Source organism: Hemitrygon akajei, chromosome 6 (genome assembly GCF_048418815.1).
Source record: "Hemitrygon akajei chromosome 6, sHemAka1.3, whole genome shotgun sequence".
Taxonomy (NCBI): domain Eukaryota; kingdom Metazoa; phylum Chordata; class Chondrichthyes; order Myliobatiformes; family Dasyatidae; genus Hemitrygon; species Hemitrygon akajei.
Window position 1 is genome coordinate 14,970,821 of NC_133129.1, and position 16,382 is coordinate 14,987,202.

At 42.3% G+C, this 16,382-nt stretch overlaps 1 protein-coding gene across 4 annotated transcripts in view; it reads left to right on the forward strand.

The window, feature by feature from the left end:
• Nucleotides 1-16,382, forward strand: part of zfyve28 (zinc finger, FYVE domain containing 28) — a 177,379-nt gene that overhangs the window by 106,509 nt on the left and 54,488 nt on the right. For all 4 annotated transcript variants that reach the window (XM_073047944.1, XM_073047945.1, XM_073047947.1 and 1 more), the window contains one exon: nucleotides 4,845-6,176. In XM_073047944.1, coding sequence (XP_072904045.1) covers nucleotides 4,845-6,176 — 1,332 coding nt within the window. The remainder of the gene's footprint in view (nucleotides 1-4,844; nucleotides 6,177-16,382) is intronic.

Below are 16,382 nucleotides of genomic sequence, written 5' to 3' on the forward strand. Positions count from 1 at the left end.
GCATTGGATTGCTGCTACATGATTAGCTGATTAGATATTTGCATAAACAAGCAAATAAAGTGGCCTCTGAGCTCTGTCCCCACCTACTGTTGCATGAATTAAGTCACTGGAGAAAAGTACTGTTGGGTACAAAGCAGCTTCTTTATTCAACAAAACAAGTTTTAGCAGGCATCATATTGAGACACTCTTGGTTGAAAGGTCTGGCTGGGCCAAAGTGGGGCTGGATATTCTGTGTGCCAAACCTCAAAAGGCAATTCCATATTTCCAGTGTATGGCCAATGCTTTCTTTGAAACTAGATACAATGTTCATACCTCCCGATTTGCATCCACGCTACAGACATCCAAATGAATTTTAATAAGGAATGAGAAAATCTGCAGATGCTGGAAATCTGAGCAACGTGCACAAACTGTTGGAGGAACCTCAGGCTACTGTGGGAGGTGAGGGAGGAGATTGCTGAGCCTCTGGCAATGATCTTTGCATCCTCAATGGGAATGGGAGAAATTCCGGAGGACTGGAGAGTTGCATATGTTGTTCCCTTATTCAAGATATGCTGTAGAGATAGCCCAGGAAATTATAGACCAGTGAGAGTTACTTCAGTGGTTGTTAAGTTGATGGAGAAGATCCTGAGAGACAGGATTTATGAACATTTGGAGAGGCATAATATGATGAGAAATAGTCAGCATGGCTTTGTCAAAGGCAGGTCATGACTTACAAGCCTGATTGAATTTTTTGAGGATGTGACTAAACACATTGAAGGTAGAGCAGTAGATGTCGTGTATGTGGATTTCTGCAAGGCATTTGATAAGGTACCCCATGCAAGGCTTATTGAGAAAGTAAGGAGACATGGGATCCAAGCAGACCTTGATTTGTGGATCCAGTGTTGACTTGCCCACAGAAGGTAAAGAATGGTTGTAGACAGGTCATATTCTGCTTGGAGCTCAGTGACCAGTGGACAACACTGCACAACAGAGCCTCAGGGATCTGTTCTGGGACCCCTTCTCTTCATGATTTTTATAAATGACCTGGATGAGGAAGTGGAGGGATGGATTAGTAAATTTGCTGATGACACAAAGGTTGGGGATATTATGGATAGTGTGGAAGGCTGTCAGAGGTTATAGCGGGACATCAATAGGATGCAAAACTTGGCTGACAAGTGGCAGATGGAGTTCAACACAGATAAAATCCTGGAAAGGTGTAATAATGGAGTTGCCATGATGGGAGATTTTAATTTCCCAAGTACCTATTGGCATCTCCCTGGAGCAAAGGGTTTAGATGGGGTGGAGTTTGTCAGATGTGTGCAGGAAGGTTTCTTGACATAATATGCAGATAAGCCTACAAGAGGAGAGGCTGTACTTGATCTGGTATTGAGAAATGAACCTGGTCAGGTGTCAGATCTCTCAGTGGGAGAGCATTTTGGAGATGGTGATCATAATTCTATCTCCTTTACAATAGCATTGGAGAGAGGTAGGAACAGACAAGTTAGAAAAGTGTTTAATTGGAGTAAGGGGTATTATGAGGCTATCAGGCAGGAAACTGGAAGCTGTAATTGGAAACAGATGTGCTCAGGGAAAAGTATGGAAGAAACGTGGCAAGTGTTCAGGGGATATTTATGTGGAGTTCTGCATAGGTACATTCCAATGAGACGGGGAAGTTATGGTAGGGTACAGGAACTGTGGTGTACAAAGGCTGTAATAAATCTAGTCAAGAAGAAAAGAAAAGCTTACAAAAGGTTCAGAGAGCTCTTGTTAGAGATGTTAGAGATCTTGAAGATTATAAGGGTAATAGGAAGGAGCTTTAAGAAGGAAATTAGGAGAACCAGAAGGGGCCATGAGAAGGCCTTGTCGAGCAGGATTAAGGAAAACCCCAAGGCATTCTACAAGTATGTTAAGAGCAAGAGGATAAGGTGTGAAAGAATAAGACCTATCAAGTGTGACAGTGGGAAAATGTGTATGGAACCGGAGAAAATAGCAGAGGTACTTAATGAATACTTTACTTCAGTATTCACTATAGAAAAGGATTTTGTTGATTGTAGTGATGACATGCACAGACTGAAAAGCTTGAGCATGTAGATATTAAGAAAGAGGATGTGCTGGAGGTTTTGGAAAGCATCAAGTTGGAGAAGTCGCTGGGACCAGACGAGATGTACCCCAGGCTACTGTGGGAGGTGAGGGAGGAGATTGCTGAGCCCCTGGTGATGATCTTTGCATCATCAATGGGGATGGGAGAGGTTCCGGAGGATTGGAGGATTGTGGATGTTGTTCCTTTATTCAAGAAAGGGAGTACAGATAGCCCAGGAAATTATAGACCAGTGAGTCTTACCTCAGTGGTAGGTAAGTTGATGGAGAAGATCCTGAGAGGCAGGATTTATGAGTGTTTGGAGAGGTATAATATGATTAGGAGTAGTCAGCATGGCTTTGTCAAGGGCAGGTCGTGGCTTACAAGCCTGATTGAATTCTTTGACTAAACACATTGATGAAGGAAAAGCAGTGAATGTAGTGTATATGGATTTCAGCAAGGCATTTGATAAGGTGTCCCATACAAGGCTTATTGAGAAAATAAGGAGGCATGGGATCCAAGGGGACATTACTTTATGGATCCAGAACTGGCTTGCCCACAGTAGGCAAAGAATGGTTGTAGACAGGTCATATTCTGCATAGAGGTCGGTGACCAGTGGTGTACCTCAGGGATCTGTTCTGGGACCCTTACTCTTTGTGATTTTTATAAATGACTTGGATGAGGAAGTGGAGGGATGGGTTAGAAAGTTTGCTGATTACACAAAGGTTGGAGGTGTTGTGGATAGTGTGGAGGGCTGTCAGAGGTTACAGCGAGACATTGATAGGATGCAAAACTGGGCTGAGAAGTGGCAGATGGAGTTCAACCCAGATAGGTGTGAAGTGGTTCATTTTGGTAGGTCAAATATGATGGCAGAATATAGTATTAATGGTAAGACACTTGGCAGTGTGGAGGATCAGAGGGATCTTGGGGTCTGAGTCCATAGGACGCTCAAAGCAGCTGTGCAGGTTGACTCTGTGGTTAAGAAGGTGTTTGATGTATTGGCCTTCATCAATCATGGAATTGAATTTAGGAGCCGAGAGGTAATGTTGCTGCTATATAGGACCCTGGTCAGACCCCACTTGGAGTACTGTGCTCAGTTCTGGTCACCTCACTACAGGAAGGATGTGGAAGCCGTAGAAAGGGTGCAGAGGAGATTTACAAGAATGTTGCCTGGATTGGGGAGCATGCCTTATGAGAATAGGTTGAGTGAACTTGGCCTTTTCTCCTTGGAGTGAGGGAGGGTGAGAGGTGACCTGACAGAGGTATATAAGATGATGGGAGGCATTGATCATGTGGATAGTCAGAGGCTTTCTCCCAGGGCTGAAATGGTTTCCACAAGAGGTCACAAGTTTAAGATGCTGGGGAGTAGGTACAGAGGAGATGTCAGGGGTAAGTTTTTTACTCAGAGAGTGGTGAGTGCGTGGAATCGGCTGCCAGCAATGGTGGTGGAGGCAGATACAATAGGGTCTTTTAAGAGACTTTTGGATAGGTACATGGAGCTTAGAAAAATAGAGGGCTATGGGGAAGTCTAGTAATTTCTAAGGTAGGGACATGTTTGGCACAACTTTGTGGGCCGAAGGGCCTGTCTTGTGCTGTAAGTTTTCTATGTTTCTAATTCAGCAGGCCAGGCTGCATCTGGGAAAAGAGTACAGTTGATATTTCAGATCAAAACCCTTTTGCAGGAACGGAGGGAAAAAAAAGCTGAGGAGAAGATTTAAAAGGTGGGGGAGGGGAGAGAGAAGTGCAATGTGATAGGTGAAACCTGAAGAGGGAAAGGATGAAGTAAAGAGCTGGGAAGTAAATTGGTGAAGGAGATAAAGGCCATGGAATAAAGAAATGGAGGGGGTGGAGCACCAGAGGGAGGCGAAGGGCGGGCAAGAAGATAAAGTGAAAAACGCACACACCTGGATTATACCTCGTCCCATCCTGTTACTTGAAAAAATGTAATCCCCTTCTCTCAATTCCTCTGCCTCTGCCTCTGCCTCATCTGCTCTCAGGATGTGGCCTTTCATTCTAGAGCAAAGGAGATGTCCTCCTTTTTCAACGAAAGGGGCTTCCCTTTCTCCACCATCGATGCTGCCCTCAACCGCATCTCTTCCATTTCACGTATGTCTGCTCTTAACCCATCCTCCTGCCACACTACCAGGAACAGGGTTCCTCTTGTCCTCATCTCTCACCCCACCAGCAACAACGTCCAGCATATAATTTTCTGAAACGTCCGCCATCTCCAACGGGATCCTACCACCAAACACATCTTTCCCACCCCCACCCCCCACTTTCTGCTTTCTACAGGGATCGCTCCATTGGCGACTCCCTTGTCCATTCGTCCCTTCCCACTGATCTCCCACCTGGTACTTACCCTTGTAAATGGAACAAGTGCTACACCTGCCCCGGCACCACCTCCTGCATTACCATTCAGGGCCCCAAAAGTCCTTCCAGGTGAGGCGACACTTCATCTGTGAGTCCATTGGGGTCATATACTGTGTTTGGTGCTCCCGGTGTGGTCTTCTGTATATTAGTGAGACCTGACATAGATTGGGAGACCGCATTGCTCAGCACCTACACTTTGTCCGCCAGAAATGTTGACTTTATTCCCCTCCATAGATGCTGCTTGACTTGTTGAGTTTCTCCAGCATTTGATCTGTTTTAATCAAAAGGCTTCAACAGTTGGGTTTTAATTTTTCTCCTTTTGAAGTTCTTGGCAAAGTGAAGGAATTATTTAGGATGGATTTTGTGTAATGTCATTCACTTTTCCTCAATTCTTATTTCCATTTTCTCCCTAATTAAGGGACCTTCTGCAGACCTTATCAGAAGATGAACTGCACACACTTGAAAGAAATCTCTGCATATCCCAGGATGGTGAATTTACAGTTGACCCCAAAATATGCTCTGCTATCCCTCCATCGGAAGTTCCTGAAAAACTTGTTCAAGATCAACTTTGTGTAAAAGCTGAAAATACAGAAGCTGAACTTGCTTGTTCCATGCAATATGATGAGGAGGAGCTGGAGCAGCTTAACTTAATGGTTCACAGGGTAGGGGATGAAATGTCATGTCTGCTTTCTCCACCAAGTGTGTGTCAGTCACCAGCTCACAAACCTGTGCTGAAACATATCTCCAAGCTGGGGAACTCCACAAATTCAAACTTCCTTGAACTTTCTGGGGTAAGACATGAAGCTGAAGAAGAAGAACGAGTATTTTTCATGGACGATTTGGATGGAGCAGGTGAGGACTTGGCTGGAACAGATGAACCAGAAGAAACCTTTACTTGGATTGGAGATTCTTGCCCACCTAATAAGGAGGAGACGCTGCCTCTCCACCAAGAGGAGAAAGACTCGCCGAGGAATAGTAGTAGTGAGGAAACAGTACAAGCAACAGAGGTACTGCACAGACCAAGCAATAATGATTCACTACCTCTGCAAGGGCAAGCCAGCCAAAAGGAAAGTGACACATTGGAAATTTGTTGTAATTGTGTTGATGCAGCTGAATCCAGTTCTTACCTCAATGGCTGGAATGCAGGGACTGATGATATACAACCCAGCGAAACTGCAGAAAAAATAGCTCATAGGACTGGTGGAATGAAAATTTCTGCAACTGTTATTTTTAATCCCAAATCTCAGTGCATGTGTTGTTCCTCTGAAGCAGAGCATGCAATAAATTGTGATTCTGGCAGCTGCCCAGTTTCTTCAGAGGAGTTCTCAAATCAAAGCAGTGCTGATGTGGAAAATGGAATAAATCTTTGTGTGCGCTGCACTGTTCCTCAAGACAGTGGACTTGACAATGGCTTTGTAGATTCTAGGAACTCCGAGATGTCTGACCAACATAAAATGAACTGTGCCTCAGCTTCACAGGAAAAGATAGGAAATGAGAGCCCCAGTGGATCATGGACAGATGAGGCTATCAACAAACAGAAACATACAAATTCAAAATGCAAGTGCCTGGCACAATCCTCAGGAAAACACCCAGAAGGAGAGCAGCAAATGGAAATGGATATCTGTTGCCAACAGCAAAAGGTAGAAAATAGGACACAGACAAATAGGGAAAAGGAAAATCTTGAAATGCCTGTTGTGAAGAATGAATTGGAGGCCACTGACCCTTTGGAAGTCAAAAGAATGGAGCAAAGGTAAATATGTTTCTCATTTGAAACTGTTTCAGCTTTAGTTTCAATATTTAGAAACACAGAAAACCTACAGCACAATACAGGCCCTTCGGCCCACAAAGTTGTGCCGAACATGTCCCTACCTTAGAAATTACTCGACTTCCCCATAGCCCTCTATTTTTCTAAGCCCCATGTACCTATCCAAAAGTCTCTTAAAAGACCCTATTGTATCTGCCTCCACCACCATTGCCGGCAGCCCATTCTCACCACTCTCTGAGTGGAAAAACTTACCCCTGACATCAGCTCTGTACCTACTCCCCAGCACCTTAAACCTGTGTTCTTTTTTGGCAACCATTTCAGCCCTGGGGGAAAAAGCCTCTGACTATCCACACAATCAATGCCTCTCATCATATACACCTCTATTAGATCACCTTTCATCCTCCGTCGCTCCAAGGAGAAAAGGCCGAATTCACTCAAGTTGTACTATAAAGAGTTTGGGTATATACTTTGATTAGTATTTTAGACGTAGGAGTAGAATTTGGCCATTTGACCCATCAAATCTGCTCTGCCATTCAATCTTGGATGATTTATTTTCCCTCTTAAACCCTCATTCTCCTGCCTTCTCCCTGTTACCTTTGACGCCCTTACTAATGAAGAACCTATCAACCTCTGCTTTAAATAAACCCAATGACTTAGCATTCACAGCTATCTGTGGCAATGAATTCCACAGATTCATCGCTCTCTGGCTAACGATATTCCACATCCTCTCCATTCTAAAGGAACGTCCTTGAATGCTCTGGCTGTGCCTTTACCTTCTGATCTTCGACTCTCCCTCTCTTGGAAATAAACTCTCTTCAGTATACATTGTATTATCTTCACGCAAGCAGATTATCTGCTTCTCACTCTTGTTTTAGGGATACTGCAATGAGTAAATTGGCCGTTGATTACTGTTTTATAAAAGTGACCACACTTGAGGTCCAGAAGTCATGAAAGGTGCTGCATTATTTTTACCTTTTTGGGAACAGAATCTAATATTACAGAAAAAGAAGCTGCAATTTGACCTCCACATCACCGCACCCAACGCTCAGAGTAAAATTTGTTATCAGAGAACATACGTGTCACCACATACAACCCTAAGGTTCTTCTACTGTGGGCATTCTTAGCAAATCTATTGAACAGGAACTATAAACTGTAAACAAACTGTGCAAATGCAGATATAAATAGCAATAAATAACGAGCATGAAATAATGTAACAGTCCTTAAATGAGTCCAGCTATCCCCTTTTGCTCAAGAACCTATTGGTTGAGGGATAGTAACTGTTCTTGAACCTGGTGGTGCAATGTCAGTTTGTGATGAAAAAACTGTTCAGATTTGTTGCATCTATTAATCCATATTAATTGACCTATTTTACAGTAAACCTCTATTCAGTTGGAATATTCAAATTTTGATGCTGAACTGTAAAATTTCCAGACTATTGCTGTTATTCTGCAACAATTCACTTTAGAATCTTAAAAAAAAATTGCAGTTACACAGAATAATAAGTTTTCCAGTGACCCTGATGCTTCAAGGGAGTGTGGGAAAACTGAACCAGTTGAGTTGGAAGGGGCTAGCAGAGTGACTCAGTGGCTGATACTTTAGTGCCAGCAACCTTGGTTCAATCCTGATTTCTGATGCTGTCTGTGAGAAATGTGCACAGTCTCCCTGTTACTGCATGGGGTTTCTCTGGGTGCTCCAGTTTTCTCCCATCTGCCAAAGTTGTGCAGGCTAATTGGCTTTTAAATTGCTCCGTGTGGGTTTGTGGGTGATGAAATCTTTTTGAAGTTGATGGATACTGCATGAGGATAGAATACAAGGGGATTAGTGGAAATGGATGGTTGATAGTTGGTGCTGACTCAGTGGGCTCAATGGTCCCTTTTCCATATTCTAATTTTAACCAGGACCTGGTGTATGAAGGTGGATTAAAAAATAACAGAATAAGTGCTAGCTTTACAGAGAGAGTGTGGCACAGGCAGACCATAAGGAGCAAGGTAGTGAGGTCAAGAGTCCATCTCAATGTTTAGTAGTCTTAACCGTGGGATTAAAAATTGTCCTTGAACCTGGTGGTATGTGTTCAGGTATTTGTATCTTCTACTCAATGGCGGGGGGAGAAGAGAGAGAAGGGGAGCTTAGGATCATCACCTAGTGAGCCAGATACTGGATCATTTGGATTTCCAAATAGTTTAAATTATCAGACATTTTCTGCATTTTTAAGAGTTAAAGGAAATTTAGTTTTGAGTTTCACCAGCCAAGGATCAGAATGTCTCATGACTCATGGCAGAAATGTCCTCTCTGTAAGGACCTGCACAATACAACAGTCTGTTAACAAATGATAGAAAAACTGAGGACTACTGTATGTCGGATGAAAGGATTAGATTGAACTTGGAGTAGCATAGTGATTAATGCAACACTTTACACTACCAGTGACCCAGGTTCATTACAGGCCTCTGCCTGTAAAGAGTTTGTACATTTTCTCCCATGACTGCGTGGGTTTCCTCCTGCTCAGATTTCCTCCCGCAGTCCAAAGGCATGCCACTTGATAGGTTATTTGGTCATTGTAAATTGCGCTGAGCAGCATGGCTCAATGGGCCTATTCCACGCTGTATTTCAATTAAAAATAAAATAAAAACATCTTGGTTTGAAGGGCCTTTATTGTGCTGTAATGTTCTGTGCTTTATTGTCAGTTGATCAGGATCTAAGACCACAGCTGAGATCCTTGGTGTAAAATTCATCTCAAAATGGCACTTAAGTATAATTGAGGCTATATGCTCAATTCTTGGAAGACAGACATGAATCCATAACCTAGGTTTCTTGTTGCCTTTTGTAGACTGTGGAACGCACTACTTTCTGGTGGGGTAACTGGTGATCCAGCTTCCACACAGTCTTATTAATTTTTTGTTCACATCCAAGCTTGGTTGTTTTCAGTTCTGTCAAGATTTGGAAATATTGATCTGGGCAGCATATTTTCTTTGAAAACTAGAGTAGTAATTTTTAAAAAAGTCGACTGTTTATTCATTACCAGAGATGCTGCCTGACCTGCTGAGGTACTCCAGCAGTGTGTGTGTGTGTGTGTGTGTGTTGCTGTCTATAAAGAAAATTAGCCAAGGAAATTATCCAAAAAAAAATCCTGTTCAAATATCCTATTTTTTCCCACTGAGGCCAGGGGAGAAAAAAAGCAGAGGTCATGGGTTAAGGGCGAAGGGGAAGAAGCTTAAAGGGAACATTGTGGGGGGGGCTTCTTCACGCAGAGAGTGGTGGGAGTGTGGAATGAGCTGCCAGATGAAGTGGTGAATGCGGGCTCGCTTTTGACATTTAAGATAAACTTGGACAGGTACATGGATGAGAGGGGTTTGGAGGGATATGGCCCAGGTGCAGGTCAGTGGGACTAGGCAGAAAAATGGTTCGGCACAGCCAAGAAGGGCCAAAAGGCCGGTTTCTGTGCTGTAATGTTCTATGGTTCTAAGACATTTTATGTTTTTGTTATTCTGATCTCACTGGCATCAATTTATTCCAAAGGTTACAGGTGATACCCTGCAGGCTACAATCTCGGGTGACATCTGTACTACTTATATGGTATCATCTGACCTAAGTATTAGAGATTACACTGGAGTCTGAGAGATAATGCTAACTGATATATTGTGAACTGAAACTTGAGTCCATTGTGCTTGTTGCTGGCTAATCCACATCATGCTAACAAGTATTGGGGGCAGGGTTGGTGGGGGGAGATCCTCTCTGTTGATAGGATTAGATTTAAAGAATTATGTGGTAAATTGAATGACACAATAGGATATACAATCATCTTGTAACAGTGTCGTGTGAGTAAAATAGTACTATGGCAGGGAGTTGCATTAGGCAGTCAAATTCGATGTGGCCGTTTGCCAACTCGCTATGTGTAAAGAAACAAAATAATGACTTGTTAAAAGTGAAGGATAAGCACTTGAGCAGTTGGTATTAATGGACCAGTCTGGGTTTGCGAAGTGTAACACAGTAATTGCATAATCCCTGCAAAAATAAATTAAATTGTCCATATCGTAGTACAGAAATCTTGTCTTTTAACTTCAATTCTTGCAAACCAGCAATAACCTTTAGGGTATAATTTTAGGATGTATTATCTCATTTTTGCACCACTCCTTTACAACTTGAAAGCTTCATAGAAAAATGTAGCTGTGGTTCTGCATAAACAAGGAGTGAAAACTCCTCTGGTTACCTCTTGATACTAAATTTTTAAAATTTGACTGGAAAGGATTTTAATTTCACAATTTGCCAAATTTTAAACATTTCCTTTTGCTGTTTATTGCTGCTTTGTGTTTGTGACAGCAGGTAGGAATCTTGTGTCATTCCACATAGAATAAGATCTCAGTGTGATTGATGGGAAGATTGTGGATGATTTTTACACTTGGACCACTCCAGGAATCTGGAAGAACAAGTACTGCTTATCAAATAGGCTTCCTGTTAATTGCACGTTTACAAGAATAGTTAGGGCAGTTGATGTTTCCATGCGGGATGACTGAAAATAGGGACCATAATAGTTATGGAGGCTCCAATCAACAGGATCACAAGAGGCTAAGGGTTGCTTAATTTTTGTCATGTATTGAGCTGTCGTGAAAAGCTTGATTGCCATCTGTAAAGATCAGTTCATTACAATAGTGCATTAAATAATACAAGGTAAAACAATATCAGTGAACAGAATACTGAGCGAAGGGCGCTGAGTAGGCTACGGTCAATTATGGATAACTCTGAACATCCTCTACATAGCACCATCTAGAGACAGAGAAGCAGTTTCAGCGACAGGTTACTATCGATGCAATGCTCCTCAGACAGGATGAAGAGGTCAATACTCCCCAATGCCATTAGGCTTTACAATTCTACCGCCAGGACTTAAGAACTTTTTAAAAGCTATTATTAATGCTTTTTGAGATAGTGATTTAGATGCATATCATATTTTTTACTGAGTTAAGTATTGTATGTAATTAGTTTTGCTACAACAAGTGTATGGGACATTGGAAAAAAGTTGAATTTCCCCATGGGGATGAATAAAGTATCTATCTATCTATCTATCTATCTATTACAGTTACAGAGAAAGTGCAGTGCAGATGCACAATAAGGTAGAAGGCAAGAATAAGTTAGATTATTAAAGTTACGTGTCCATTTGGTCCAGATGACTTATCCACCTTAAGATCTTTGAGTTTGCCTGGCACTTTTTCCTTTGTAATAGCAATGGCACTCACACCTGCTCCCTGACACTCATGGACCTCTGGCATACTAGTAGTGTCTTCCACAGTGAAGACGGATGCAAAGTACCCATTAAGTTCATTTGCCATTTCTTTGTCCCCCATTACTACCTCACCTGCATCATTTTCCAGTGGCTTAATATCAACTCTTACCTCCCTTTTATTCTTTGTGTAACTGAAAAGAAAAAATCTGCAGATGCTGGAAATCCAAACGACACATACAAAATGTTGGAGGAACTCAGAAGGTCAGGCAGCATCTATGGGGGAGAAAAGTGCAGTTGACATTTTGGGCCAAAACATGGACTGCATTTTTTTCCCGTAGATGCTGCCTGGCCTGCTGAGTTCCTCCAGCATTTTGTGTGTGTGTTGCTAGTATCCTGTTTTATTTTATTGGCTAGTTTGCCCTCATATTTCATCTTTTCCCTTATATCTTTGTTAATTGCCTTTTGTTGGACTTTGAAAGCTTTCCAATCATCCAACTTCCTCCTCACTTTTGGTTGCTTTACTAAAGTAGTGAGGTTGTAAATAAAGCTTGTCCCACCTGTCTGCTTGTATTCCTTCCTCCCCCCCCACCCCACCACCTTATTTTTTGTTCTTGAAATAGTTCCTGAGGAATGGGCAAGACTCAGTAGATTAATAATTTGGTACGGACTAGATGGGCCAAAGGTCCTGTTTCTGTATTGAACTGTTCTATGAATATGACTATGACAGTGCAGCTGGAGCTGCCATTATCTTTGTTGAGGGTGGTTTAAGAGTTATATGGCTTGTAATCTTAAACTTCATCAAGATGCTTCACAAGTGTTATCAAAACAAATTTACACCATGCTACATAACCCAAAATGGCTTTTTCCTTCTGTTGCTTCCCAAAATGAAACAAAGTGGAAGTCAAATGCTTTTTATTTATTCAATTTATAGTTGTCATATCTACTGCATGTGGCTTCTGGGCATCCTGTTTCCATTTATCGAGCAGTAGTATCTTAAATCATGAATATTGTCAGATGTGAGCCAACTGCATAATAAGGTTTTGAGTACAGGATTTCAAACTTTTGGGTTTAATAAACTTCAAGGCCATTATTGCCAATCTACATGGTTTCTGGAAAAAAGTGTCTAAGTAGTGATAAAAGTAATAACTAAGTTGGTGAGCTGTTATATGTTTGGTATGTTTATGACTTTGGGAATAAGCTTAATAAAATCCTCATGAGAGCAAAATCTGCTGAAGTGAAGCTCTGGAATCGATAAGGAAGTTGTAAATTAGCTCATGAATTGTCTTGAGAGAGCACTTACTAGTAATGGTTCTAATTGGATAGCCAGAATCAGTTGGTCATATCGGTTACGGCATGTCAGTTGCTCTTAATATCAATCTACTTGACCTGGTTGCCACAACTCTAATGATTGATAATGCTACTGGTGCAGTTTCTGAATTTAGAAACACTGGAGTGCCAAATCTGGCCTCCTATAAGACCGTAACAGAAAAAAATAGTTTTGGAAACAAAATGTGCATGCGCACAACTGCACAAAATTATGATGCTGCCTTTGTATGTTCTTGGATCTTGCAATGCAAGTGTTCACCACCTGGCTGGAAGATACAGTAATAGGACCCTTAAAGTGCTCAGGATTTTGCCACATTCTACTCTATCTCACAATTTTCTTGCTCTTTCACTTAATCTACATTTCGTTGCAGATTACTTGCCCTTCTCCCAACTCACATTTTTCCCATAGGCAGCAAATCCAAAAGCATGCAGGTACAATGAGTAACCAGGAGACTAGCTGGTATGTTTGCCTTTATAGTAAAGGGATTGGAGTTCAAAAATGAGGAAGATCTTGCTAAAATTAAATATGACACATTTGGATAGCAGTAGAAGGATCAGTCCGAGTCAGCATGGATTTATGAAGGGAAAATCATGCTTGGCTAATCTTCTGGAGTTTTTTGAGGATGTAACTATGAAAATGGACGAAGGAGAGCCAGTGGATGTAGTGTACCTGGACTTCCAGAAAGCTTTTGATGAAGTCCCACATAGGAGATTAGTGGGCAAAATTAGGGCACATGGTACTGGGGGCAGAGTACTGACATGGATTGAAAATTGGCTGGCTGACAGGAAACAAAGAGTAGTGATTAACGGGTCCCTTTCGGAATGGCAGGCTGTGACCAGTGGGATACCGCAAGGTTCGGTGCTGGGACCGCAGCTGTTTACAATATACATTAATGATTTAGATGACAGGATTAAAAGTAACATTAGCAAATTTGCTGATGACACAAACCTGGGTGGCAGTGTGAAATGTCAGGAAGATGTTATGAGAATGCAGGGTGACTTGGACAGGTTGGATGAGTGGGCAAATGTATGGCAGATGCAGTTTAATGTGGATAAATGTGAGGTTATCCACTTTGGTGGCAAGAACAGGAAGGCAGATTATTATCTAAATGGAGTCAAGTTAGGAAAAGGGGAAGTACAACGAGATCTAGGTGTTCTTGTACATCAGTCAATGAAAGCAAGCATGCAGGTACAGCAGGCAGTGAAGAAAGCTAATGGCATGCTGGCCTTTATAACAAGAGGAATTGAGTATAGGAGTAAAGAGGTCCTTCTTCAGCTGTACAGGGCCCTGGTGAGACCCCACCTGGAGTATTGTGTGCAGTTTTGGTCTCCAAATTTGAGGAAGGACATTCTTGCTATTGAGGGAGTGCAGCATAGGTTCACAAGGTTAATTCCCGGAATGGTGGGACTGTCATATGTTGAAAGATTGGAGCGACTGGGCTTGTATACACTGGAATTTAGAAGGATGAGAGGGGTTCTGATTGAAACATATAAGATTATTAAGGAATTGGACACGCTGGAGGCAGGAAGCATGTTCCCGCTGATGGGTGAGTCCAGAACTAGAGGCCACAGTTTAAGAATAAGGGGTAGGCCATTTAGAACAGAGATGCGGAAAAACTTTTTCACCCAGAGAGTGGTGGATATGTGGAATGCTGTGCCCCAGAAGGCAGTGGAGGCCAACTCTCTGGATGCATTCAAGAGTGAGTTAGATAGAACTCTTATAGATAGCGGGGTCAAGGGATATAGGGAGAGGGCAGGAACGGGGGACTGATTGTGTATGATCAGCCATGATCACAGTGAATGGCGGTGCTGGCTAGAAGGGCCGAATGGCCTACTCCTGCACCTACTGTCTATTGTCTATTAAAATTAGTCATTGTAATGAGGCAGCACAGAAGCATGTTTTTTCACCCATCAAATTCTTACTGACCAAAACACATCCATTTTTATACCAATCCTCCTCTAAGCCATTTTATTCTCCCAACATCCTCATCAGCTCCCTGCAGACCCTACCTTATACTTGGAGCCATTTATTGTGGTCATTAACCTACCAACCCACATATGTTTGGGGTTTGGGAGGAAACCAAAGCACCCAAAGGAAACCCATGTGGTCAGAAATTGCACACAGGCGGCACTGGAGGTCTGAATTAAAGCCTTGTCACTGGAGTTGCAAGGCAGTGGCTTTGTGGGCTGTGCCTATTTTTGGTGAGCTTGATTTGATTTTTGCTAAGAATTTCCAACTCTAGAGTTAGTGTATCATTGATTACTAAAATAAAACTTTGGATGAGGGAGTTCTTCAAGAGAAGGTAGTGTAAGATTGGTCACCTCACTTATGAATTTGATCCTGCTGAGGCATAAGTTTCTAAGACTGCTTTCTCAGACTGGATAACCAATATAAATAGTGCTTATCACCATTTCTTACCACTGGATAAGTAGTGCCATCAGATCTTTCACACCACGTGAATAAATCCAAATTACTGTAATAGAATCAATGAAGGACCACACCAACTGGACGTACAGCCAGTTTGCAGATGACAGCAAGTTGACAAATGCAAAAGGAAAGAAGAAATAATAATTAAAAATAAATAAATAAGCAATAAACATTGAGAACATGAGATGTAGGATCCTTGAAAGTGAGTCCATGGGAACATTTCACTGATGGGGCAAGTGAAGTTGAGTGAAGTTGTCTCCTTTAGTTCAAGAGCCTGGTGGTTGAGGGGTTCTTGAGCATACTGGTGGGAATCCTGAGGCTCCTGTATCTCCTTCCTGATGTCAGCAGCAGGAAGAGAGCATGACTTTAGTGCTTGGGGGTCCCTGACAATGGATGCTATTTTCCTGTGACAACACTCCATGTAGATGTGCTCAGTGGTGGGGAGAGCTTTACATGTGATGGACTGGGCCGTATCCATTATTTTTTTGTATGATTTTCCATTCAAGAACATTGCTGTTTCCATTACCAAACTGTGATGCAGCCACTCAATGTACATCTTTGAAAGTTCGTCTAAGTTTTAGATATTGTGCCAAATCTTCTTAAACTCCTATAGCAGTAAGGGTGCTGTTGTGCATTCTTCCTAATTCCACTTGTGTGCTGGGCCCAGGACAGGTCCTCTGTAATGAGAACACCGAAGAATTTAAAGTTGCTGATCCTCTCCATTTCTGATCCTCTAATGAGGACTGGTTTTTGGACCTCTGGTTTCCACCTCTTGAAGTCAATAATCAGCTCCTTGATCTTGCTGACATTGAGTAAGAGGTTATTGTTATGGCACCATTCAGCCAGGTTTTCAGTCTCCCCCCTATGTGCTGATTCATCACCACCCTTGATTCGGCCTATAGCAGTGGTGTCATCAACAAATTTGAATATGGCATTGGAGCTGTGCTTAGCCACACAGTCAGAAGTGTTAAGCGAATAGAGCAGGAGGTCTAAGGACACAGTCTTGTGGTGCATCTGTGCTGATAGAGATTGTGGAGATGTAGTTGCCAATCCAAACTGACTGGGGTCTTTACCCAGGCCAGGACTGAGTGGCCACGGGGAGGATGTTTCTAATCATTAGAGGGGAGTCTAAGCCAGTGAGCACAGCCTCAAAATAGAAGAATGTTCCTTTAAAACAGAGATGAAGAGGAATTTCTTTAGCCAGAAGGTGGTGAATGTGTGGAAT